This window comes from Seriola aureovittata, chromosome 2 (assembly GCF_021018895.1).
Source record: "Seriola aureovittata isolate HTS-2021-v1 ecotype China chromosome 2, ASM2101889v1, whole genome shotgun sequence".
Lineage (NCBI taxonomy): Eukaryota > Metazoa > Chordata > Actinopteri > Carangiformes > Carangidae > Seriola > Seriola aureovittata.
In genome coordinates, this window is record NC_079365.1 from 8,181,172 (window position 1) to 8,208,263 (window position 27,092).

General features: G+C 40.8%; 4 protein-coding genes and 1 non-coding gene across 6 annotated transcripts; 2 read left to right on the forward strand and 3 right to left on the reverse strand.

Annotated features, from left to right (window-relative positions):
* Positions 1-922: 922 nt before the first annotated feature.
* Positions 923-8,142, reverse strand: LOC130176590 (tubulin monoglycylase TTLL3-like). The gene is made up of 16 exons (XM_056387763.1): positions 7,832-8,142; positions 7,633-7,744; positions 6,879-7,043; positions 5,913-5,999; positions 5,656-5,759; positions 5,387-5,549; positions 5,238-5,284; positions 4,963-5,091; positions 4,759-4,873; positions 4,578-4,682; positions 4,298-4,490; positions 4,059-4,207; positions 3,737-3,980; positions 2,013-2,272; positions 1,598-1,773; positions 923-1,494 (listed from the first exon to the last, which is right to left on the reverse strand). Exons 3-16 carry the CDS (start codon positions 6,967-6,969, stop codon positions 994-996), a joined length of 2,364 nt encoding a protein of 787 aa, XP_056243738.1. The 5' UTR covers positions 6,970-7,043; positions 7,633-7,744; positions 7,832-8,142; the 3' UTR covers positions 923-993.
* A 58-nt stretch (positions 8,143-8,200) lies between these two features.
* On the forward strand, positions 8,201-10,810 carry hmces (5-hydroxymethylcytosine binding, ES cell specific). 2 transcript variants are annotated; one of them, XM_056400738.1, is made up of 7 exons: positions 8,201-8,348; positions 8,479-8,697; positions 9,127-9,270; positions 9,369-9,593; positions 9,926-10,080; positions 10,160-10,352; positions 10,473-10,810. In XM_056400738.1, the coding sequence occupies exons 2-7, from the start codon at positions 8,509-8,511 to the stop codon at positions 10,662-10,664; spliced, it is 1,098 nt and encodes a 365-aa protein (XP_056256713.1). In that variant the 5' UTR covers positions 8,201-8,348; positions 8,479-8,508; the 3' UTR covers positions 10,665-10,810. The 2 variants fall into 2 exon arrangements, with proteins under 2 accessions (XP_056256713.1, XP_056256720.1); XM_056400745.1 differs by having other exon boundaries at positions 9,369-9,539.
* Positions 10,804-16,470, reverse strand: rab7a (RAB7a, member RAS oncogene family). Its single transcript, XM_056400755.1, has 6 exons — positions 16,129-16,470; positions 14,118-14,180; positions 13,738-13,864; positions 12,845-13,063; positions 12,511-12,639; positions 10,804-12,367 (listed from the first exon to the last, which is right to left on the reverse strand). Exons 2-6 carry the CDS (start codon positions 14,168-14,170, stop codon positions 12,272-12,274), a joined length of 624 nt encoding a protein of 207 aa, XP_056256730.1. The 5' UTR covers positions 14,171-14,180; positions 16,129-16,470; the 3' UTR covers positions 10,804-12,271.
* A 2,924-nt stretch (positions 16,471-19,394) lies between these two features.
* On the reverse strand, positions 19,395-19,467 carry trnaf-gaa (transfer RNA phenylalanine (anticodon GAA)). Its single transcript has one exon. It is a non-coding gene; the product is annotated as a tRNA-Phe (tRNA).
* Positions 19,468-19,815: 348 nt separating this feature from the next.
* rpn1 (ribophorin I) lies at positions 19,816-25,182 on the forward strand. Its single transcript, XM_056403170.1, has 10 exons — positions 19,816-20,169; positions 20,913-20,977; positions 21,411-21,717; positions 21,807-22,016; positions 22,104-22,296; positions 22,508-22,607; positions 22,705-22,843; positions 23,543-23,662; positions 23,836-24,081; positions 24,170-25,182. Exons 1-10 carry the CDS (start codon positions 19,930-19,932, stop codon positions 24,350-24,352), a joined length of 1,803 nt encoding a protein of 600 aa, XP_056259145.1. The 5' UTR covers positions 19,816-19,929; the 3' UTR covers positions 24,353-25,182.
* Positions 25,183-27,092: the final 1,910 nt, after the last annotated feature.

Consider the following 27,092-nt stretch of genomic DNA (forward strand, 5'->3'; position numbering starts at 1 on the left):
TAAACTCCATTACTACTTGTCTTATAGCAATAAAATACATGGATGAGCAATAATTTCTCAAAATTAAATGAGGACAAAACTGAAATCCTACCAGTCGCCCCTAAAACAAAAAGAGAAATGCTGTTCAATAATCTGGGGAAATTAACTCCCTGGATTAAATCCTAGGTTACAAATTTTTGTGTTATTTTAGACTGAGATCTAAGATTCAAATCCTACATCAACAAGGTGATGAAAACATAATTTTTTCAAGTCCAGCATTCATAAATCAAAAGCTGCTGAAAGACTGATTCATGCCTTGATTACTGTAATGCACTTTTTACTGACCTCCTGAAAGAAAACCCCCCTAAAAACACTGAGAGACTTCTGCTCATTCAAAACTCTGCAGCTCAACTATTATTCAGAACCAAGAGGAGAAAACACATTAGTCCAGTTTTAGCTGCCCTGCACTGGCTTCCTGTTACATTTAGAAGTTGATTTGAGGTCCTCCTCCTTATATATATTGCTAACTCATTGATTAACTATATACCTCCAAGAGCACTGCAATCTATCTCATCTACTACTCGTTTATTAAAGGTTCCCAGTAACAGTCGTAGGAAAATTGGTGATGCAGCCTTGTCAATTACAGCCCAAACCGATGGAACACACCACCTATAGATATCAGAGAAGTCAACTCGCTAAGTATTTTTGAAAGAAAGCAAAAACCTTCTCTCTTCACTTTAGCCTTTAACTAGATTTGAAATGTTTCACTTTGCTCCACACATACCGTACGCACTGCAGCACTGTTATTGATAACCTGTTCTGTGGATTATCCAAAATAACAAGGACACTGTTGCATTAAAGTGAATTATTCAGTCAAAAAAATTGTAAACAAAAGCAGTGAAAGAAAAACAACACATGACAATCTTATTAAAGTGTTAATTTATTATGAGGTAGGCGAAAAACCCTGTGAAACAAAGGAGCACGTGCATTAATTACCTTCTCATGAAAGCTTTTTTAGGCACTCAAGGTGCTGGTGGCTGCTTGCTGGGACTGTGAAAGGGTCATTTCCAAAGGCAAAGACGGACCTTGGTGCTTCTCTGTGGTACAGGGTTGGACTTTGTCTGAGCAAACGTTTGATACTTCTGGTCTCCTCGTACACAAAAATACAGAGTGAGACTGGTCACTCATGGGCAGGTGGATGGACTTGTCAACAGTCATTGGCAGGTGAAGTGTGACGGTTTCAGTAGGGATGGGCACAGGTGGCTCAGGAGGAAGAGGAGGAGGTGGTAAAACCCTACTGCTGGTGTTTCTGAGCTGAGTCTCTGTACTGCTCAGCGGCATCTTAGACAGAGGCTTTACTTTTTCTTCTACAGGCTTCTTCTCCTTGACAGGACCATGACGTTTTGATGCTGAAAGGTTGGAGGGCCTCAGTGGAGGAAGAGGGCAAGAGCTCTGGATCTTGAAGCCCTCAACAAGTAGGTTGAGTCCGACATACTGTGGCACATCTACTGCTGCCTAGAGACCAGAGGTGACATCGAAAGTACTGTATGCCACCCTCACGATTTGATCCACTTAAATGTACACTATAACCTGAAGAGGAGGGAACACTCTTCCTTACCTGCCTATATATGAGCTGAAAGTCTCCCGTGTTTGCGGTGCGGTCAACTCTCCGGTCCAGGATGACTCGTAACGTGTCCTCCTGAACAGCACTACAGAGTCGGGCTGTGATACGGGTGGAGGGAGCCATTGTGGGACTAGCATTGATTTCGATCAGCCATGGACGCAGGTCACGTCCTGAGTAAAACAAACCAAAATATCTAACTGATGATGGTTTTTCTTTTTTCAGAGTAAAGTTACATAGAAAATATTGAAATGTAATTTGTATTAGAATTGAATTTTGTGTTTATTCTATTAGCACATATCATTTTGCAGCTCCTGAAAAACTATTTTAAAATATGAAATACTGTGTGTTGAAGCATGCAGTATAACATACTGTAAAATGTAGCGTGCCATTGACAGTGAGCTTATTCTACCTAACATGAAGTCAGCGCCGTAGAGCTCAAATGTGTTTTTGCGTGACTCCATCAGGTCCTGTGTTGTCTGTAATGCGTGTATGATAGCCTTCTTCATCCCTGGGACTACCACAGCCTGCCACTGAGCTTCCCGGCCCTGGCTGGACAGAAAGGTCCTGAACTGGTCATCTGACCACATGTTGTCTGCTGGGATGCCTCGATGTCGTTGTTTGGAGGGCCTGAGGTGCTTCTGGATGGAGTTATTGCACAGGTGGACAGAGCTGAGACGACAGGGTACAGAGAAATCAAGATTAGGCAAGAAAATGAGAGAATATGGGTGGCAGCTAATTGACAGAGGGTTAGAAGACATGATATGGTGACAAGTGCAGATATTCAGAAATCAGATTATGATTTTCAAAATCAAATATGGATGTTGTGAAGATATTATGATTACTAAAATATCAGGTGAGTGGGAAAACTGCTTTTAGAAGCTATCAAACTGTTTAATTTCAATATCTGATTAAAGTGGCATATGTCTAATTTTTGCTTATTATTTGTAACAACTGTGACGGCTTCTTATTCTTCTAGGCTGTCCCCCACAGCCAATTAAATTATATTCTTAGATAAATACCATTAAAGCCCAAATAAACTTAATTGCTCTTCTTTTAAGTTGAAAATTCCTTTCAGAAGAAACCTAAATCTATTTTAATAGGGTACTCATGTGTCCATGCATACCCTTAAAGAGTTGTTGGTCTAAGTAATCGTGTCTCCTGCCCATACTGGCTGTGGAAGGATTCCTTACTCATTCCTTGGATTACAAATCCAGTGTAAAAGGGGATAATCCTTGTTCTGTTCAAATATGCATTTCAGAGTTCAGTGAAAACTAATATGAAGCTTATTCAGCCTGAGTTAGTCAAATCACATATCTGTGAATCTCCCAGATTTAGTCTTTACAATAAAGTAACAAAAACTCTGTAGCAACAGAAAGAGGGGATTTTTTTTTTCTTCTTTCATGGAACAAGAACTGCTGATTTTATCCTCCATCACTTCTATTGGAATGTAATTAGAAAGAGATCTCTTCACAACCAGTACAGACATGAGAAATGATTACAGCCACTCTGTGTACAGACTTGAATAAATGTAAGTGTATATAACAACATAGCCCCAAATCTGTTAATTACTAATAGTTGTTGCCTTTCGCCACTTTATTTGTATTGCTGCACCACATGAAAATAAGAAACTCTGGACACCTGGATATTTGCTTATGATTTTCATGTAACCACAATACCCCGAATTGCAGCCTAGTTAGAGCAACTTCATCCCTCCTCACAGGACAAATATAACCTTTCGCTTTTAACAGTCACTTGCACAGGAAAATAGCTTAAACCTCACACGTAGGTGTTTTTTTCAACAGAACATTAGATCAATCGTTCAGCCCAGGTGGCAGGATGAACATTCTTCTTAATTGGTGGGGAAGCAGCTTGCAGTTTTGGAACTGATTTAAAGTCTGCTTGGCAGATGTCAAAAACACCAAATACACACAAATTTAAATATACCCAATGGAGATACCTAACAGCCGTTTTCAGGTCATGCATGCACATAAAAATTAGATCTCCCGCCAAAATATATAGCTTAGTCACAGCATAATCATAACCTATCTAGCCTTTTTTTGTCTCTCACTTCTCCTTTTTTTTATTTCAATGTTCATTTGGTTTCACATCCCTTTATCAGTATGACTGTCTTACCTGTCCAGTTTATCTAGTGAGTAAGGCTGCGTAGAAAAACGCAAATAGCACTTTTTATAGAACCACACAGTTAGAGGGTTCCAGTCGGTGACCAGAAACCACTGGCGCATGTCAAACTTGGTGCCATGGACCAGCAAGGGGCGTTCCAGGTACTTCTGCACGACCCACTTGCTTTCCTTGATGAGGGTTGGATTAACCTTCACCAGCCTGAGGATCTCATCCAGACGTTTGACACATTTGATACCTAGAAGGCAGACGAAACAGGTCAGCCAGGACTTAGTCAGATATTATGTGAACTGTCTTTTAGTGTCTGACTTCTCACCTCTACCTCTGGACTTTGCTCCAGGTTTGATGATCCAGATGTTGTGTATGCCATCTATGTCCAGCTGTGGCCTGACCTCCCCCAGCCTCTGCAGCATGGCTTTGCAGCATTTGACAAAATGATCACTGTTCTCTACCTCTGCTCCACCACTGAGCGAGGAAGTAGAGAGAGTAATAGCTTAGTGAGATGCTGAAGAGCACTTTGGTTTTATCTCCGTCACACACATACATGGTACTCACTGAACAACAAAGTAATAACTGTCAATAAACTGCTCCCATTCCTCATTTGTCAGTGTTTGTGGTGTTCCCAAGCTCATGTCTATGTCGTTGTGCTCCATAATGTCTAGGAACTCCTGACATACTTTGAGCGCGCTGTCAATCATTTGGGAAAGGACCATGGGTCTAAATTGCCGTTTGTTGCGTCTGCTCTTATCTGAAGGTGGAGAAACAAAATCATGTCGCTCTTTATTTAGATACCTTGAGAAAGTACACTGCATACTCTTGTGAGAAATGGTCATACCCCGAACAGGCCAAATGTTGCAGCTCATTCCCTCTTCTGAAACACCCTGTTCCCTCTCCACAATGTACTTCAAAAGACTGGTGCAGACTGTTCTCCTGTAGTCTTCTACAGAGAGGACAGAGACAGAGAGCTAAGCAGTGCCAGAAATAAGGGAGAAGCTGCTTAAGTGAAAGGATCTGACCAATGAAAGCCTGCTTCTCATCCTGGGCTCCGAGTCTATAACAGCGAGGGAAGAAGGTGTCTGGGTCAGCTGAGTCAAACCAGTGCAGGTTGCTTAGGTTCACACACAACCCGACCTGTCGGAGGAACAAGGAGTAATGATGGTGGATGTGACACTGAACAGCTGTTTTTTGCTGTAAGAAATGGTAATAGCATATAAATGTACCTTGGTGGTGAAGCTGCCGGCCTTTGTGAAATGGTTGGTAATCTGTTCTTTCCGCAAGCTGTTGGTGTCAATGGCATCTCTACGGTTTGTCCAATAAAAATAAACCATTGCATTTCGCACCAGGCGAGACTATGGAATGAGAAGAGGGAAAGTATGAGAGCTAAAATGAAATCTGGGAAACTGTTTAATTTTGCTATCACAAACCTTAAATTTCAAGCATTTTGAGCACTGTAATCAAGGTTAGCACTTAGCCTCATATTAGCCTACATGCCTACCATGAGATCATATACTTCATCTGGATCCTGATATTTTCTGACATCGTCTGAGAAGAAGGGACAATGTTAATCAATGGAGAAAAATAAACATATTCAGAGGAAAAAAGACATATGATTTCTGAAACAGTCAAACTTTGGTTCTAGCTCACTGGCATCGTTGTCGCTGTCACCAGCATCATTAGGGCTGGCTCTGCTGTCACCACGCTGTGCATGTTGGTTGGGGCGGTGCGTGCGCTGCTCAACCCAGCCTCTGGCCCTCAGTGCCTCCCTGATGACAGGGTAATGGCCCTGGACAGAGAATACCCTATGCATCTGAGAAGAATAAAAGCAGATGCCCCAACAATGGATAACTTCATGGAACAATCAGAAATGTATGTGACCACAAATGTTTTGTGTTCATCCAGTCATGCTAATTGACCTTGACAGCTTTTTCCGCAAGGGCCTTGGCTGTCTTCAGTTTCACCGAGTCGATAACAGGCAAGCTGACAAAACTGTGGCGAACTTTGCCCTCAGGAGGTGCAGCTGACATACACACACATAAAGTAAATGAAAATATACTGTCTGTTCTAATGCTTATTAATGATGATATTGGTCATGTTGTTCATGTAGCTCTATACCAAGAGAATGAGCAACCTCATTAAGCATGTTGGTTATCGACTTGCAGGATATACCTACTTGTTTGCAGGCTTTTGGCTTCATCTTGGTTGCGTTTCTGGACCACAGCTGTGACTTTCTGATCCTTGGATGGGCCTCTAAATCCTCCTGCAGCAATAGCAACATCAGGATTGTTGTCATAAATACAATATATTAGTACAATGGCTCATGTAAATAAGAAAGAAATGTTGTAAGCTTGGCATCACATTCATAACCTTCTTCAGTGAGCAGTCCAGTGCATGAAGGAGGAGAGGCAGGAGAACATTCACAAACATCTGAATAAAGTTCCTTCAAACATAGCATTTGCTGAAATATATCTACTGCAAATAATAGTCCACAAATTGGCTCATTAATAAGAACTACAGCTAAATGCATAAAACATAAACCAAATATATGTATACATGATATGCACCCTGTGGTAATCACAAAGACAATGTAACTAAATCTTAAGACTTGACATATTCAGCTCAGAGCCAAAAAGAGCAAAGTCATGAAACTTTAATGTATGGCTTCTGAGTTCAAACATTTGGCCACCTGTCCTGAGTGTGACCTCATGATTAATTCAGCATCTGTGATCTATAAGCCAACTCTATGAATACCAAAGCCAACTCATACAGTAGTGACCTTTTACATTTCAGCTCATAAATGCATCCACCAGCAGCAAGTCACAACAAAGGCTCAATTCGTAATTTTTTTTGACAACATGAAGTCGTAAAAAAAAGTGTTTGACAAGTAAGTGAGCAGTTAGTGGGTTTCTCATCTGGTTTCAACTGAAAACATAGACCAGTGTTACCTATACAAGAACGTCCAATGAATTTAGGAGATGTAGATGATTCCAATCCTGGGTTATGAATCATTGTGATGGGGCCACCTTTTCAATAACATTTGAAGAAAAAAATAAATTTTTGTGATTTTCAGCATTATTTGTCTGGTCCTTGAGATGTTCAGACAGGGACAATGTTTTCTTTGTTGCTTTCTGTCTCTCACCATGGTCTGGGCATGGTGTGCAGCATTCATCTGTAACCTGGTGTCTTTCCCGGCACAGTTGGACAGACTTTCTGAAACCAGTGGCCTCCATACTAGCATCAGCTCTTATTCTTCAGGGGAACCTTTCCTTTTGCCCTGCTTCAAGGTTTGGTCAGACACAAGCCACTGTAGAGGACACAGTAGCATTTATGGGGAAACAATCATATAGGATAAAAGTGTGCACAAATGTTACACAAATGTATCCATAAATAGCAATTAAAACTCTGTAAACAGCTGCAGGCGTCTCTCTCCAAGTGCAGTGGACTATAAAGTAGGTCAAGTTGGTGTGCCGGAGACAGCTTGGCTACACCTGTCAGGTTTGTGCCCAACACTCAGGCAGGGTGTGATACTCTGTCTGATTTCCTTTTGTTACCTGCTGAGCCCTGTTACCTCAACAACATACATTTTCACTAGAAATCATACAAAATCGTATCTTCTATTTCCCAATAACTCACATTAGCACAGCATACATAAGATTTTTTTATCAATAATATTTTTTCTATAAGGCCACCACAAGTTACAAGTCACTTTTCTAAAAGGTTAACTAGCATCACTGACTCTTCAAAACAAACCACTGCCACAGTGTTTTTAGTTAACTGGCAGAGTAGCCAACAGCACCTAACGGTCTCCTCTACTGTAACATTATACATTACAGTAAATCTACCTCATTTTAAGCAGCGCTTTTAGATTATGGATTAGTGTGTGTTCCCCTTACCTGCTGAAGCCCAGAGGTGTGTTGCCGGTTGAGTTTCACCAGAGGAATGTACGGTGGCCCCACTCTCGACCTGTTTAGAGTTGCCATGGCAACCTCAGGGTAGCTCCCGATGCTAACACAGAGAGATTGTTTTCAAGGTTTGTGTAGATACCAAGGTTATAGTATATAAAATTTTATACATGATTTATCATTACCATACATATTAAGCAGACTTTTTATCTTTATCCTGAGGAGTGTGTCTGAAAATTTATTCGACTCCCTTTTTTAAGTTTATCACGTTATTTTGTGGAATACATGAGTTGCTGGGTATTCTGCATAAGATGTTTTTTTTTAATTAGATTGTTTTGACTAAATTCTGGTGGGCCACTGATTTATATTTTTGAATGTGGGATTTTAACTGTAAATTGTGGTATTGCTATTTTCACTGAGGCATAAAATATCTAAATACGTATCTCTCATTTGAAAATGGTATTTTCATTTTATGTTTTTTGTTTAGTTCCCTCAGCTCCGTCGCCATCTTGGCTCAGTAACGCGCGCGCGCGCGGGGGGGGTGATCTGCTCACGTCACGGGGTCACGTGTTGTCCAGCTTTGCCCAGGCAAATCCCAGCTCAACAGTCAAAACACACGTAACTCAACATATACATATGCACATAGAACATACGTACACGTAATAAGCGCACCTTCACGATATAGATGTCACAGCACTCGAAACCAGGTAACCCTAGCAATGTTTTAAACGGTGCCTTTGCAGCCAGCGAAGAAATAACGTTTGTTTCTTACTTTAAGCTAACATGCTAAATCTGTAAAACTTCGTTTAGCTAACCTATGCTGAACCCTTTTGTCAGGTGTCTGAACAGTTACGTTTAAGTCGTAAAATGTGCGGAAGAACAGCTTGTACCCTTGCTCCTAACGAGGTGAGCCGAGCCTGCACCTACAGAGACCGAACAGGGCAGCGGAGACAGCCCCGCTGGAGGGATGGAGATGCGGACAAGTACCGGCCCTCTTACAACAAGAGCCCCCAGTCAATGAGTCCTGTCTTGCTGTCGCAGAGGCATTTCGATGAGGTAAGAAGAACTGGATCTTCCCGTGTATGAATGATATTCATAAACTGACACTAAAGAGACAGACATGATGTGTGATGTATTTAATTTCACACGTCCAGAGACACATCTGACAAAACGTATGTAGAAATAAGAGATACTAATGGATATTATCAACCTGTAAAGTCACCCTGACATATTCTGTTTTCACAGTGAACACTGAAAAATTATGTTTATTTTGTTAATTCACTTTCAGTAAATTTCAATACGGACACATAACAATATACAGTACTATTTGGTACAACACAGCTAATACAGCTAAAATAATTAACCAGAGACACATCTCTGTCACTGTCATAATAATATGGAACATGGTTTGGATTGCATTATATAGTGTAGTAGTATAGTGTAGATGCTTATGTTATTGTGTCCACTCCTTGTATGTGTCCTCAGAATGCTCCTGTGGATGAGTGTGTGTTGGCCTCGATGCGTTGGGGTCTTGTACCTGCTTGGTTTAAGGAGAATGATCCAAGCAAGATGCACTACAGCACCAACAACTGCCGCAGTGAGAATATTTTGGAGAAGAAATCATACAAGGTGCGCACAGGTTGAGACACTGCAGGGTGACAATCTACTTACCTCTTATCAGCATGCATTATGTATTGGTCTGTGATCACTCTATTTTCTCCCCAAAGTACCCCCTGACAAAAGGACAGCGCTGCGTTATCCTGGCTGATGGTTTTTATGAGTGGAAGAGGCAGGAGAAAAACAAGCAGCCTTTCTTCATCTACTTCCCGCAGACTAAAGGATCCAGTCAGCAGAAAACAGAGGATCATGGTGACCCCACGACCTCAGCTCGCAATAAGGTGAATTCAGAGACGGCGTGCCCTGCAGAGGAGGCCTCCCTTGATTTGACAGAGGTTCATACTGAGTTTTCTATAACAATATCATCATTTCATTCAGAACAAAACTAGAGAGAATGCAGCTATGGCGGAAATTACCATGGCTGAAAATTTCCTGTGTAGGAGAGGAGCCCAGGCAAAAATGTGCATGTGTCCACCAGGTGTGCCTTTAGCATTAAAAATCTTATGCAATATACAAGTGCCTGGTTTCATTTTAATGTCAATGTCAGGTTGTTGACTGGAAAATCATAAAATGACAAATTTTGTTACCAGCAGTATTTTCACAAAATCTGCTAACTTTTACCATTGAACATTAATGACTCTTTTGCTCTTTGCGGTGTGTTGGCCAGGAAGGTGAAGCACCAGGTGAATGGACTGGATGGAGGTTGCTGACTATGGCTGGAGTGTTTGACTGTTGGACACCTCCAGACGGTGGAGAGCCCCTTTACACTTACAGTGTAATCACTGTGAATGCTTCCCAAAACCTGCAAGACATCCATCATAGGTAAGTTCAATTGATGGGAAAACACACTGATTTCATTTGTGTGTGAAATCATAACTTTTTGTGCTTGTCTTTTTTTTAGGATGCCAGCAGTCCTGGATGGAGAGGAAGAAGTGAGAAGATGGCTTAACTTTGGGGAAGTGAAGTCTCTAGATGCCCTGAAACTGCTCCAGTCTAAAAACATTTTGACTTTTCATCCTGTTTCTTCACTCGTCAACAACTCACGCAACAATTCTCCAGAGTGCCTTCAGCCAGTGGATCTTGGCAGTAAAAAGGTATTAGATTAACTGTGTTTTTTTTTGTTTTTTTCACTCATTCTGGTTGGAACATCTAGCTCCACAGTTGTTTGGCAAGTAGAAATGTTGCAGCTGACAAATCTGATACTTGACCCCTAGGAGCCCAAGCCCACAGCCAGCAGTAAGAAGATGATGAACTGGCTGACGAGCAGCTCACCTTCAAAGAGGAAGGAGTCCAACCCATGCAAGAGTAAAGAAGAGCAAGAATTCAAGGCAGAGACTAAGCGCAAGTCTACAGGAGCTCTTCAGCAGTGGCTTCAGGTAGCCAATAAGAAACAAAGAACCAAGTGAAGATATGAATATATGGACTTAAAACTAGTTTTGAAAACCATTTAGGCCTTATTTTTTCTACATAACTGTTTTTATTGACATGAGACAAACACTGTATGTTTCCAGATCTCATTAATAAATGTCAGAAATAAACACAGTATGCTTTATTCAAGATTTTTATTACCCTTATTACTTGAAACGCAGACATTTTGAAACAATGTAGATGCTATGCATTTATCATATTAATAATATAATAATGATGAATGCTAATACTCCCACCCCCCACATTTTTTTTTCTCTTTTCAAAGTTACAGTATGTATGCTATCTTGTAATCTATAATGCATTTCAAAGATTTAACATAATACGAACAGACAGTTAAAAATCTGATCGACTAAAAGAATGTCAAGCACTTAAACTGTTTGCCAACACGAGCAACTGGCAGTCAGATATGGAGATTTACAACACAACTTTTTGCCTTCCCCACACAATGATTGAGAGGTTTGCAAATGCCTTGCAATAGTTGACAGTAAAAAGAAATGTACTAGCCAATAGTACTCTGTTCTGAGTGATATTTATACTTGAGAAAATCCCATGTCAACTGTTGTACCAAGAGTAATGGAATACAATATAAGCCTCCATTTCTCCAATATAGGAACAGGAATCAATATGCTAGGGACAGCACTTATATCAAGGAGCTGAGTCTAGATTCATATGATGTCCTCAACCTGAGCTACAACTGCATTTATTGTGGCTCCAAAATGAGATGTCTGAGCAAGTCGAGTTATTTTTCCAAAAAAAAAAAAAAAAAAAAATCTGTACACTCTCTGGTGGCCTTTTCATTGAAATGAGTTTTCAGTTCTATGCCAATTAAGGAGAACCAGCAGGCAGCATATCAATGTGATCCACACATGCACCTTCACACATTCTGATCCTTCACTACTTAACCTCTGACTCCCTGTTTATGTATCAGAATTTATTTTTAAGGTTGCATGAGGTAAAGTGAAACCAGGGTACAAGTGTTTTTAACTGTGAAACAAATTTAAGCTCAACACAAAGTAGTAAAATGGGGGAGCAGTGTTTCCTCTTTTCATGCAGCAGTGGCGGGCTGTGACAGAAAGAAAACAACCACCACTGCTTAAGAAACTGATTTAAAAAAAAAAAAGAAGTTTGTCCAACTTTACTCAAACACAAACATGTATAGAGATAATGCTTTGATTTACCACTGAAAGTATCCAAATAAAAGCAAAACTGGGTGTGAAAGCAGTGATTATACATGAAACCGAAAATGAGATAAGCCCAAACCACCACCGCTATGAAAAAGTACATGGAGAAACACTGGGAAGTAATAAGCATCATACAAGTAAATGCCATGTTTCCTTCAGGTGTTCTTTGGGCTAGCAGACTCATATTTTATAGAAAATGTGTGTGTTTTGTATACATAAAGAGGTGAGCGCAGCATGTTTGTGTGTGTAGTAGTATACTCTATGAGTGGGGTGCTGCTTGTTTATTGGGCATCAGGGATTAACACAGTGGGCCATGGGAAAGGGGTTTTAGGGATATATAGACAAGGCAAGACAGGATTGTGTCCCCCCCACCCCCCGTTCCCCCCGGATGATCCTCAGAGTCCTCAGCAGCTGCAGGTCTCTGCTGACGGCTTGGCTCGCTCGTTCCTGTCCAGTTTTATCGGCTCAGGGAACTCGTTGTACAACTCCACTTCAGTCTCCTGAAATCAGACAATATAGTTGAGTGAGTGCCTGACTCAGCACCGCCCAGCTTCCATGACAACAGATGTTGAAAAATGTTATTTTTCAACACTAAGGAGAATTGGTCAGACTGCCTGTCATTTTCTTGTTGGCCCCCTGTTACCTGTTTAAGAGCGTTGCGTGCAATAGTCTGGAAGGCCTGCTCCACATTGATTGCCTCCTTGGCGCTGGTTTCGAAATATGGGATGTTGTTCTTGCTCTGACACCAAGCCTGTGCTCGCTTGGTTGTTACCTGGAACACAAAAGAGCTGACGTTACACTTGAAACATGAGACAGATGAGAATAGGTTTTTTTTTAAATCAAGCTCATTTTAGAATTGTTTCATTATAAAGTCTAAACAAATTTTTTAAAGCCTGAAGAATTGCTTACAAAAACCATACATTTCCTAGAAAAATCAAATGGTGCAAATAAACGTAAAACTGATCATCTGGACCCACCTGTCTGTTCTCCAAGTCAATCTTGTTGCCCAGCACCACAAAGGGGAAATTCTCAGGGTCTCGAGGACTGGCCTGGATCAAGAACTCGTCCCTCCAGCTGTCTAGAGTCTTGAAGGTGTTGGGTGCTGTCACATCAAACACCAGGACGCAGCAGTCGGCTCCACGATAGAACGCAACACCTAAGGACTGGAATCTCTCCTGACCTGCTGTGTCCCAAATCTAACATGAAGATAGAGAAAGAGACAGATTGGAGAAAAGTAAGCAGTGAGGAAGACATGCTATGTTTACATGCACAAAATAATCTAATCACTTTTGACTTCAGTGCTTACATGCCTCACATTGACCACATTTTCCTCATTAACCACGTTTACGCCACTTGATTTGGAGTCCGGAGTTATGTGTGTGGAGTAACAGTTAATTTACCACTGGGTGAGTTTTGTTGCATTTTTTATCATTTCTTATCTGACATCACTGGTAATGGGGCTGTTTTCAGGAAGAATAGAAAAACAACCCATTTTAGCAGCCACTCATTCTGTCATCTTAGTGCTCTATGTGTACAGTAAAAAAAACTCTATTTGTAAGCCAAAGTAATACTATAAAGACTGATGAGTTATCCAGATCAGTTAATCAACATACAATTCACTCTGATTTTGACCTTCACTCAACTTACCCAGCATTTACATGATTACAGTATGAATGTAAATGCACTGACAGACTTGCTATCCTCCATACCTCTGATAGAGTTAAATACATCTGTGATAACATAACGACTGAGGTTAAATATACATCTTTTTTAGGTATCACAAGATTTTATTATCCTCTCTTTGCACGGTGTGAATGTTTTAGATAAGAATAACAATATAATAGTGTTGAGACAATTGTTTCCTCAGTACCTGCATTGTGACAAGTCTGTCATCAACCATGACTTCTTTTGTCAGGAAATCTGCGCCTATTGTGGCTTTGTACTGGTTACTGAACTTCTTATTCACATACTGGTTCATCAATGAGGTCTTCCCAACTCTAAAAGAAAAAAAAAAAAAAAAAAAATCACAAGACAATATTCACAACATTCACTGGGCAGAAACAAGCGAAACAGAAAATGTCACTGTGATGAATTGATTGGTGATTCCCAGCAAAGGTTCCTGGCTTGCTGTATTAGAGTAAGCATATTACTATCAGACAAGATTCAATACCCTAACTAAAGTGTCTTCTTTAAAATGAGCAACCAGGCATCACTTCTTGTTATCTCACCCATTTAGCTTTGATCACTCACCCAGAGTCTCCAAGGATGATAACTTTGAGTAGTACTTTCTTCCTTGACGTCATTGTGCCACAGCTGGAAAAGACAAAAACGTAGATTAGAGGGGATACAAAAACTCGTGATAGAAGCACACTAATGCTGGAATTGCTAAAAGAAGATGGGAACAGGTACAGCCTTGCCCTGATTTTGACTCTTTTGATATGGATCAACAGCTGTCACTGACAGATGGTGAGGTCTGTGAGCATCTCAAAATACATTCCAAATAAATGGGCAAATTTTGGGAATATGCCGATTCTGCAATTTTAAAAGTCTCCTTAACTTCTAAAACAAACAAAAACCCCAAAAATACAATAACTGGGTTTTAAAAATATGCTGCATTGCATTGTACCATGACACACTAAATACAATTCTTGAGGCAAACAATGCATGACTTTATTTTTCAAAATATGTGGAACAATGCAGTGCTGGGGCTGCTGAACTAATATGGCATCTGCTATTTTTGCCACACCAGCTGGTTGCTTTGTTTTACTGTAAAGCGCTGATTTCGTGATATTCATGCTTCTAACATAGTTTAAACTATATTATTTCATTACCAAGTTGCAGTTCTTGTAGATCTATAGAGATGAACAACAGTAGATTATAAAATGGAACACACACCAACTTATTCTATAACATACAGAATTGACCCGTGGATTGTGTTAATGATTACAAATCTATATGGTAATGCATCATGATGATTTACCCTCTGAGATCTGTATTTGTCCTATCAAACAGGCAGGAGTTGCACTTTAATCATTTACATAGACTTACAGATTTTTAGTAAAACTACAAATAAACAGCTGCAAAATCTTATTTGTTAAATGTGGAATACCGGATGCTCTCATTATAGGCCTTAGCTATCCTCAACTCTTCCTCTGCAAATTTAATATCTACTTCCCCCACTTGACTAATTCTAAGTCCTTAATATAAAATTTCCCTAATAAATATCTAAAAATTAAGGCCCCCCCCCAAAACTTTTCGATTGTGTTTTCACAGAATGCCATGCAGAAATGTGTCTTTGCTCATCAATGCAAACCCCTTGAAACTGCAATCAAATTTTGTAAATTAATTATCACTGCACAGAATTTTTGGGCCAAAAATCCATGGCTGATCAAACACTCGCATCTTTGCGCCTGCTCAAGACATCACTAAGCATTTCTGACTTTAGCTGAGTGAGCTTTGTAATAATAAACCACCTCATACAGCTGTAATGACCAAAGTCCAAACTCTATAACTGAAGAGCTCTAAATCATAATTCCAATCAGGTTAGACCTCAGAGAAAGCATTACTGAAAAAAGAACAAAAAAACAGTCCTATCCACTCATCACTTAAAAGTGTACAACCTCTAATGTGAACAAAAAGCCACAGCTTGAAAACGTATCAGTACTATTATGAGGCATAGGGCTATTGGTGCGGCTCTCATAATCTGCACCCCATGACACTGTGTCAGGGACCGATCACATGGTTTAAAAACACAGGACTAACGGAACCATGACTTGGCAAGCATGATTAGCACAGTGACCACAATAGTTGGATTCAACACACATACCGGTATAATCCATAGTTGGGATCAATTTGTCGAACTACAAAATGTATAGGTCGACAAAATGATATATAGAGAGTCCTGTCTCTACAGTTTACCCAACGACCATATAGACATCAAAAACACTCGCAAAGGGTTAGCAAAGGAGAATGAGCATTACATCTGGAGATCAATGCTAAGATAGGTGGTAAGCAAAAAACAGAAAACAGTGGAAGATAGTTGGGGTAAACAGTATCATTGTTAAATACAAAATCTTTTCAAAACCATCGTTATAAATACCGTGCCTATTAACACTCACCATATACAATGGCACTTCTTAATTTAAGCTAACATTTAGCTATGCAGGGTGTATTAACAAATGTGAAACTCCGTTAACAACAACTATATCGTTAACATATATCGTTAGTAAAAACCAACAACGTAAAGTCACCACAAACCAACCTGGGCGATGATCCTGTGGTAAAAAATCTCAAAAGTGGACTTTTCCTCTGTCTTGGTTGGGAGCGTTAGCTAACGCGCAGGCTAGCTAACAGGCTAACAGCTCCTATAAATGTCTGCCGTTAACAAAACACGTTTCAAGCGTCGACAGCTAAATTATCTCAGACAGCTAGCCTCGCAGCTAACTCTGCTTATCAAAATAAACACTGCCACTGTCGACGTGTATCTCCCTTTGTGTAACAGAGGCGATTCCGTACAACGGTCTGTGTCGCCCTGTTGCCGTTGACGCTCGCTTTTTCCGTTAAGCTACCGTGCTAACAGCTAGCCGAGCTCTGTCCACTTCCTCCAAAACAAGCTCTGTTGGTGAGCACTGACGTCACGCGCAGGGCACGCCTGGCTGCACAGGACCTGAGAAGTCACACAAACACAACTGTCACCAATTAAATGTTAACATTTCTCTTTATAGCAGATTATATACATGGTATATACAGTATGTGCATACAGCTCTCAGTTCCACTTCCACTGTATTATCTGTTGAATTATTGCTCTACAATCAACAACAACACTGCTATAATTTAGAAATAAAATCTATCAATTTGATGATCACATTATATATACATTATATATACATTATATATAATGTAATCATCAAATTGATAGATCCAGGCCTGTTGCAAGTAAAATGTGTGAGCATTGTGTGGTTGGCCAGCATAATGTGACTTGCTCCCACTTGCTGCTGTGATTGGTGCGTCACTGCTGTCCTTCACTCTACACTTTTACAATCACTATTAGAATATCCTTATGTCAGCCATATTTGCTGTCTGCCAGTGCCAGTGGTGCCACCCAAGGAGAGGTGTTGGCTTGCCATAGCACCTCCTCTTGCTCTCATTTCGCACTGCATGTCTGGTCTGCAGCTGTGGTATTCTATTAGCAGCTGATCTCAAAGAGCCAGTTTACTCATGTATTCAGGGGTGTATCAGCATCTTTCATGTCCTCTTTTATCAGTTTATAATACTAGTTGGGTATTTGATGATGACCATTGTGGCAAAATTATTGATAACATTGATTTTGATCTTTCTATCAAAATGAATTTTTCCATTTTTATTTTATTCTATGTAGGTAATTTGATGCTGAAAACCTTTCATGCCTCCTTGTGGTTTTTATGGAAATCCTGTTACATTCAAGGCATTTTATAGATTTTTTTCATCCACTTCTCATAATTACATAATTTATTCAATTATTTTCTAAACTACATCCTCCGGACCCAGACTGTATTCTGACACTGAATGTTTTTTTGTTCTGTATCACATTTCATTTACATCTGATTGTCAGCTATATCTCAGGTAATCACATTTCTATTTTGCTGCAAATAAAATGCAAATCTATCACCTAAAAATTCCTGCCCCCTTTTATGAAGTACTGTACCCACTCACTGCTATGGGTGACAGCTAATAAAAGGTTGAGTATGAGATGCTGGAGAAAGACTGTTGATATTTTGACTCAACAGCAAAAGAAATACACCCCTTCCCTCACTGCTCCATCAGAAGCTCCGCCCCCCCCAAGGCAACAACCCCATGGTGGAATCCAGAGCATCTTATATGGCATGGAAATGGATACTCTTTCTCATAGCTGAAGCGAAAGAAACCTTATAAATGTAACATAATCAAACAAATGACTTGTACACAAATATCCAAAACATAACAGAGTAAAAACTAGTGAGTTAGTTCTTTAGAGTTTTTAAAAATCTACAGTGACAGAAGAGAAGACCATAGGTAGCTAAGCTAACAAGGAAGGTAGAAACACCAGAAAACTAGAAAGTAAACACAAGTAAACTACAAAGTAAGCTTAAAATCTGTGGGCAAGCATTTCAACGTTACCAGACAATTTGTAACTATAATACCTGGGACAAATTCTGGTCGGCCACTGTAGCAATCGGCCAGTGGACCATCAAAACATCCATAAAGTTTTTGAAGTTTTTACTGGACCTGTCAGTGTCTTTACCTTCCCTCTCTGTGTGCCTCTTATTCAGGGTGTAGATCAGAATTGTTTACTCTACCTATAATGCATGATCAGTATCACTGATTGCAGCCATACCCAGCAAAGTATTATTTATCAGGAACGTCTGCTGGACCCCCGTACTTAACTTTCCCCTATGGTAATTCAGGAAAGTTTTCTTAACATTCCTGGAATGTTTTTTAAAGTTTGCAAAACATGTAAAATTCAGGGAACCTTCAGGGAATCTTCTCTGAAGGTTCCCTTAAAATAACATGAGGGAACCTTCAGAAAAATTAACATTCAGAAGCACCTGAAAGTCAATGTTTTTTGGGAACACCTACGGGCTAGATCAGGGGTCTACAACATGTGGCTCACGAGCTACCAGCAGCTCACCCTGTTTTAGAGTAGCTCACCAAAAGGTTCTGAAAATGTATGTACAAACCATGGATGCATAGTACAAACTTTAAACAACACAACTAGACTCAGTAAATCTACTCCAAATGCAACTAAATCAAATACACAGACCCCCCCCCCCCCACCCCCACCACCAAATAATTATTTGTCAGTCGTCAATCAGATGAGTTTCCATGTCAAGTTTGTCTACATCAGACATGCCATAGGCGACATGCAGTGGTAGCAACTTCTCTTTTGTTTTTTTTTCAGCTCATGTTTGTCTACATATTGGAAAATTAGGTGAACCGAATTAGCTTTTTATAAATTCCTGTTTGTTGTGTACCATTGGATGTACTGTCAACGCTCACATTAATGACTAAGAAATTAATTCCTTCTCTGATTTCTAAGCAGATTTATGGATATTCATTTACATGGTGTTATCATGTGTGTGTTGGTTTTACTGAACCATGATTCCGATGTGATGTCTGAGTTTCATATGTTTTTGATATATTGTTATTTGATGATGTTAAATTATCTTATTCATCTGATTTGTTTTGGAGATCAGTTTGAGCGTTTTGATACAATATTTGAATAAATGTAACCAATAATACAAGAAATAAGTAGCTCTCAGCCCCATTTATTCTGTCAAAGTAGCTCTCAGAGTAAAAAAAAAAGGTTGGAGACCCCTTGGCTACATCTTGATTTATTGACTGTGAGCTTTGGTTTTCAAATATGACTTGGACAATTAATTTTTAGGTGATTTAGTAATGTGATTTTAGCAAAAATGTCATGGTCGACAATCAACTGAGTATAAAACCCCTGCGATTATAATATAATCCTTATATAAAAACACTCGTGAAGGTTTAAAACCGAATGGCCACTGCCGAAACCCGGGATCGAACCAGGGACCTTTAGATCTTCAGTCTAACGCTCTCCCAACTGAGCTATTTCGGCTGGATGCCCTGATGCAATCACTACACATCTTTTCATTTATAGTTTATCAGAAGCCTGGTGAAAGACGAGTGAACTGGCAGATATCACGGTTGTATATTATGTCGACGGTAAACTGACACGGGTGCCATCAGCAGGCCATCAAAGGTCACTTTCACAGACACTTCACGGTAAACCGTTCCAATATGGACCAAAACACAGATATAAAACGTTTAATGGGATATTATTTAAAATCGTTCTGTCTATCGAAAAAAACTCTCTAGTGCTTGTTTTTCTGTCTGATTTTACAGTCGTTTCAAACGCACAGCACGTTGCAAAGAGCGCGCCGTGACGTAATCGCGTAGGACTGAATGAAGCGTCATCCTTTCTGATGTAGAGCGGCACGGCGGCCTTTCTTTGCTGCTCTACATTTCCCCCAGTTTTTCCGCCCTTATCCCAGTATTTCAGCTCTTAATTTCTTGAACCATGGCTCTGAAGGCGCCACTTCTCGCAGCTTGCCTGCTCCTTGTAGCTGCTCTGGGCTCGAAGGTTTCAGCGGATGGTTTGGTGAACGAGGAGGTGAAGAGGACAGTGGACCTGAGCACTCATCTGGCTAAAATCACCGCGGAGATCGTGTTGTCCAACCAGGGACACTCTGCCGTCCAGAGCTTCATACTCGCGGTAGAGGCTGATCTGGTCCCAAACCTGGCTTACATTGGAGCCTCGGTGAGCTAAACATCAGTGAATGAAACAACGCCAGCACTTCAGGTTGTAGCCGGCTAACCAGCTGTAGCCTGTTAGCTACTCTGTAGCAGGCTACACGTACCTTAGCTTTGCTAAATCCTGCAGCTTTCACGTTTATTTGTTTTGCATTTAAGTGACAACAGCAATGGTGCTCAGGTTAATATAAGTACGCTACCATACGATGTGACAACATGCTTGGTGAAGGCATTAAATCACAGGTACCTGAAGTGTGATTCAGTGTGACACTGCAGACAGTGAGTGAGCTCTGAAAGCAAAAAGGCTACAGTTAAGCAACGGTAGCTGCTGTCTCGGGGCGTTTATTGTTAAGTGCAATGCTTTCACATCGTATCAGTTTTTGTGCATGTACCAAAAAGCTCAGATGAGAGAAATTCATTAGAATCGCTGAGGATGTGGGTAAGAAAACGTTAACTTCCGCAGCGCTCCACGCTCTCTCAGTGGCTGAATGACACGTATGCGCTGGGCAGCTCACTTCCTTGTGTGACTGCGCAGACCTGCCCCCTTCCTTTATGAATGAAACTGTAGCAATGATCTGTTTGCAGACAGAATATTGAGTTACGTATTCTTACATAAATGGTCTGTTATGCATTGCATTACAAAGCACTCAAATTTCCTGTATTTTCACTTCTAATGATGCAGGCCGAGCGCCAATATCATAAGTAAATTCATTTCAAAGAGAGTACGCTCTAATAAACATATTTTCACAGGTGAAGGGCGAGGAGGAGGAGGATGGCACACTTGAACTCCAACAGACAACAATCCCGGGCCAAAGGTAAGAGATCACTCTTAAATAGTCATCTAACCAGATTCATAACTAAACTGATGAAAACTATGTGTTTTATTAATCAAGTTTAATCATATTTTTGATGAGTGTTCCCTCTCCTATTGCCTTTAGCCTGGGATACACAAATCATCCTTTTATAAAAGTACACATTTTTGTCCCACGGTTCCTTTCTTCACCGATCAAATCTCACAACAGAAATCTTCCTGTCAACTGCTTTCTATCAGTCCAGTGACTTTTAATATAAAAACAAATCGAGTTGACTGTAAAATTACAACTTTTTTGATGACAAAACCAACTTATTAATAATTATTGATATAAACCATTAATAATGTTTTAGCGCTAGAACCACTCCTTTTCTTAAGACTTAAGATAAAATTGCAAATGTATCTAATCCACGCTCCTGTCATCTGTTCTCATACAGTGGGGACTTTTATAAAGTGCAGCTGCCCTCCAGTCTGGCAGCTGGCGCTCAGCTGAAAGCGAAGGTGGAGATGACTTTCAGCCACGTCCTGAAGCCATTCCCCACACACATCACCCAGGCCGAGCGCCAGCTGGTGGTATTTCAGGGAAACCACTACCTGTACTCACCATACCCGACCCGCAGCCAGACCACACGTGTCCGCCTGGCCTCCAAGACTGTTGAGAGCTACACCAAGCTGGGCAACCCCACCAAGGCAGATGAGATCATTGAGTACGGACCCTTCCGTGACGTGGCCCCATTCAGTGAGGTACAGCTCTGACCAGATTTCATGAGCTTCAGATGAAATCGTGAGGAAGTTGCTGAAATATTCTGTTGTTTGTGTTCTCTACTGTTCAGGACACAATGAAGATCCATTATGAAAACAACACACCCTTCCTCACCATCAGCAGCATCACTCGCACCATTGAGGTGTCTCACTGGGGCAACATTGCTGTGGAAGAGACCATCGACCTGAGGCACACAGGAGCCATCCTTAAGGGCCCCTTTTCACGTTACGATTACCAGCGTCAGTCAGACAGCGGCATCTCATCCGTCAAATCCTTCAAGGTCTGCTATAAAACACAAACCATGTTGTCTGACATGTTTTTACTGATAAGATGATGATGCTGAATTTATGTCTTTTCTCCTCAACAGACTATCCTTCCTGCCTCAGCCCAGGATGTCTACTACAGAGATGAGATCGGGAACATCTCCACCTCCCACCTTCAGATCCTGGATGACTCAGTGGAGGTGGAAGTCAGGCCCCGCTTCCCCTTGTTTGGAGGCTGGAAGACCCACTACATCATTGGCTACAATCTGCCCAGCTACGAGTACCTCTACACCCTGGGTGAGTTGATGGCTAATAACCCTAAATAACCCAAATAAAGGAGAAAACTTTGTTCCTGGGTGAGGGTTAGGTGACATTTTCTGGTGTCTCACGGCAGAGATACCTCTGCAGGGCAGGCGCTTGACAACATCATGATTTGAACCAACACATCCCTCCTAACCACTGAATCCCAGAGTGTGTTGCTAATGTGTTAATTCATTTTATCTCCTAGGTGACCAATATGCACTGAAGATGAGACTAGTTGACCATGTGTATGATGACCAGGTCATTGACTCCTTGACTGTGAAAATTATCCTGCCAGAGGGGGCCAGGTCAGTGTTTGTAAAGAGAGCTACATCAGGTTGAGTAGTACATTTTTTCTGTAGTTGATACTAATTCCTCCCAATTTCTTCTGCCTTTTCCACTCAGACACATCCATGTGGACACACCGTACAAAATTGATCGTATGCCCAACCAGCTGCACTACACATATCTGGATACCTTTGGCCGACCTGTGCTGGTCGCCACCAAGAACAACCTGGTTGAGCAGCACATTCAGGATGTTGTGGTAAGGCGAATGATGCACAATGCATGTGAATTCTGTGCAGAAAGATTTTTTTAACCTAAGTTTGCAAAATGTGGCAGATGTGCTCTGACAAAGCTCACTTGTGTGCAGGGTTATTAACAACAGGTCCAGGCATTAAGAGCAGGTCCTTTAACATCAGCCACAGAACTGCGGGGTCTTTCCGGCTCATAGCAATTCTGATGCTGTTAATGTTAGGATTACTTACATGGCTAGACTGTACTCTCATAGTAAAATGTAGCCCACTCCTCACATTTGATAAGCTTCAACCAGCTGCAACCAACAATATTTTGTTTTTTTCCTACTTGATGAAAGTCAGTTTCAGTTTCTACAAGTCAATTTTATTCAAATTTGTACAGCATACAGCCAATGCCTACATCCTTAGAGCTTTGATTCGGATAAGGAACAATTTGTTTCAGCACTAGAAAGTTGGTTATCAAGCTGTCTCAAATGCTGTCACAGTGTATGTTTCAGTTTAGGGGGAAAAACATTTCTTGTAATCAGTGACGTACTTATGCAAAGATCTAAATGATTTTTTTTTTTTTTTTTTTCAACCTAAGGTGATTTGAAAAATCCAAAAAACAAATGTCAGCCTCACTAAATTCGCTTTACGTGTGTGAATTTAATATGAACTGTGAAAATGTTGTCACACCTAAATTAATATCCTCCTTCTCTTGTATTCAGGTTCATTATAACTTCAATAAGATCCTGATGCTGCAGGAGCCTCTGTTGGTTGTAGGGGCCTTCTACATTCTTTTCTTCACTGTCATCATCTATGTTCGTCTTGACTTTGCCATCACAAAGGTAGGACAGCGTTCATGTTTCTACAAAGCCTGTTTTCTGTTGGCATGTTTATCCTCATGCTCCCTTTCCCGGCTGCTATACTGTATATTTCTATCTTAACTTGGTTCTTTTCACTTCCCTCAAATGGGTTTTCAGTCAGTTTTAAATCTGTTATGTTTGTCTTCTTTGCTCAGGACCCTGCTGCTGAGGTTCGTATGAAAGTGGCCTCCATCACAGAACAGGTCCTGACTCTGGTTAACAAACGTCTGGGTCTGTACAGACACATGGACGAGGTGGTCAACCGCTACAAGCAGTCCCGGGACACTGGTGCGCTCAACAGTGGCCGGAAGACGCTTGAGGCTGACCACCGCACTCTCACCAATGAAATCAGCTCCCTTCAGGCCCGCCTCAAAGCTGAGGGCTCTGACTTGGCTGATAAGGTGAGTGACATGAGTGTCTGAAGTATTTTATAACTTAAATAAAATGTATGCGTGCAGTGAGGTTTACCCCCCTCTTCCGTCTCCTCAGGTCGGGGAGGTGCAGAAGCTGGACGGCCAGGTGAAGGAGCTGGTGTGTCGTTCTTGCCTGGAGGCGGAGCGTCTGGTGGCGGGTAAGGTCAAGAAGGAGGCTTACATCGAGAGTGAGAAGACTCTGACCAGCAGGAGACAGGAGCTTGTCAGCCGTATCGACAGTCTGCTGGATGCCCTCTAAACTACTCCTGCCACACTAGCACACAAAAACACACACATTCAGCACCCCTGCTACAACATACAACCGACTGTCTGTATGTATGAGAATTAAAAGAAATGTGACACAATTCTTAAACATTTTTTTTTTTTTTTTACCATCCTTGTTCCCAGACATGGACTATTAACATCTCATCCTACAGTAGTGAAGGGTTTATCCAAACACTTGTGCCTTTGTGCCTTGTGATAAACTTGAGGTCACTGCATGTTCAGCTCTACAGCAGCTACATCACAACGTTTGGCTTTTTTGTTTCTGTTTTTGATTTTGATGAGCTACACTTTGTCACAATTTGCTCAGACTTGACTCTTCATTTTCAAATCTGGACTCAATTTTTTTTTCATTCCTAAGTATGTGCGGTTAAGGGATTTTTTTTTATTTCTATGAATAGCTGAGGGGCCCAAGTGTTTGCAGTCTCATGTCTTTACTCAGATATGCCATATTCTAAGATTGAATCATTTTTAGCTCTTAAGAATGAAGGTGATAGTCTTTTCCAATCTTAGCTCTCTTGCACTTACTTTTTTTCTACTCGCCCCTGACTGATGTTTATATTGAAAAAAGTTGAAGCTCTGATTCTGTGTCATCCCAAATGCTTGTTTTTGATGTCCCTCAGTCATATTTTCTATATTTTGTATCACTTTGTTTTGTAAGTGGTATTTTTTTTTACCATGAGATTAGTGAATACATGAGATTAGGTTATATGTGAGAAAAGACATGAGAAATGGGACACAAATGTTTGTGAAATGGGCAATGATATGGAAAGCTGTCAAATTTGAAATAAAATGTGGAGAAACTCATGGTTTTTAATGGTTATTCAGATCACACAGACAGTGTATAAAGATCGATGATGGAGTTTTGTGTCTGGCCTCTGACTGGTGTTTTATTTAGTTTAGAGAAGCAGTACCCATGGTTGGTCAAAAGAGGGCACACGTGTCAAAAAAACACCACTTAATTATATTGGAGCCCCCCCCCCCATTAACAATGCTACCCTGCATTTGGACTCTTTGTCAATGCCATTGAATACTTTGCTGACACACAGATAAAAATTTTGTATATGTCATCCTAACATCTCGAAATAAAAATAAGCCACATGTGCGTTGTGACTGGTGTCCCTTTTAAAACTGGCACCTCACAGGGAATTTCCAGCACATTGTTGCCGTCCTTGTTTCAGAGTAACCCCACCTATCACCAGCCGACCTGCCTCGATTACAGTCTGAGCCCAGGACAAACATAAGGGTCAGGCTGAGGTCATCGCTTTCCCTCTGAGGTCACCAGGGGTCCTGGCAGGTCATTTCCTGCTCCATAATAACAGGCCCCGTTCCCCTCACAATGATAATGTTAACATATTGTATGTACCATACAATAATCATTCTGAAAATACACAGCAGGGGGAAAGCAAAGACAATGTCTGTTAGCGCTGATGCTCAATGCTGCTGAAAGGCCACACAATGACTTTTTTTGTTTGTGTGTTTGTACTTGAGGAGACTTGGAGCAGTGGAGAGCCGCAGAGTCTCATTCTCACAGTGGGGCACAGCGGGCGGACTGCTGCTGCCCGCACACATCCACCTCATCACCACTGACTGTGTCGAGCAAACCACTGAGCTCACGACTGCTCTCCGCTCTGCGAGTTTCAATATTAGACCGGCAAGATGGAAAGATTAAATTAGTGGATTTGATCAAATTGAATCAGACCTTTAAAGGTTTTTGGAAATAAATTGATGCACTTGGAAATACTTTTTCTTGAACCTGCATTTTGTCAGTAAGCTTCAGCTCTCCGGCCTGCTCTCCATTTCGGGGTAAAAACTCTGTGATGGAGGTTCATGATAATACAGCAGCAGTTTTAAAATGATTTTGTTTATATGGTATAACAGATGTCAAAAAGTCTGATTCTGGTCTTAACTCAGTTTTAACCAAATACAGCTGAAGTCAGAGGCAAAATACATTTAAACTCAGTTTTGCACTATTCAATGTTAGGATCACTACTTCATTTTTAAGAATATGAAATATCAGAATAATAGTAGAGAGATATTTATTTCAGTTTTTATTTCTTTCATTGCGTTCCCGGTGTGTCAGAAGTTTACATTCGCTGTTAGTATTTGGTAGCATTGCCTTTCAATTTTTTAACTCAGGTTAAACGTTTCCGTTAGCCTTTCACAAACTTCTCACAATAAGTTGCTGGAATCCTTCCTCCTGACCAAACCGCTGTCGCTGAGTCAGGTTTGTCGGCCTCCTTGCTCCCAAATGCCATTTAGCCACAACTTTGGAAGTATGTTGGGGTCATTGTCCATTTGGAAAACCCATTTGCAGTCAAGCGTCAACTTCATGGCCGATGTGTTGAGATATTGCTTCAAAATATCCATATAATTTCTTTCCACGTGACGCCATCTAATTTTCAAAGTTCACCAGTTCCTCCAGCACCACCCCTGTGCTTCATGGGATGGTGTCCTTCAGTTTACAATCGTAATCCTTCTCCAAACATACAATAGTCATTATGGCCAAACTTAAATTAAAACTTAAAAAGGACATTTCTTTTTATCAGAAGCTTCTAAAGCTGTGACTTAATTTGCTGGAATTTTCCAAACAGTCAATTTAGTGAATGTAAACTTCTGACCCACTGGAATTGATAAAGTGAACTACAAGCGAAACATCATCAACAAATCTATCGGTAAGCAATTGTGACTCAAAACAGATAACCTTACCGACTCGC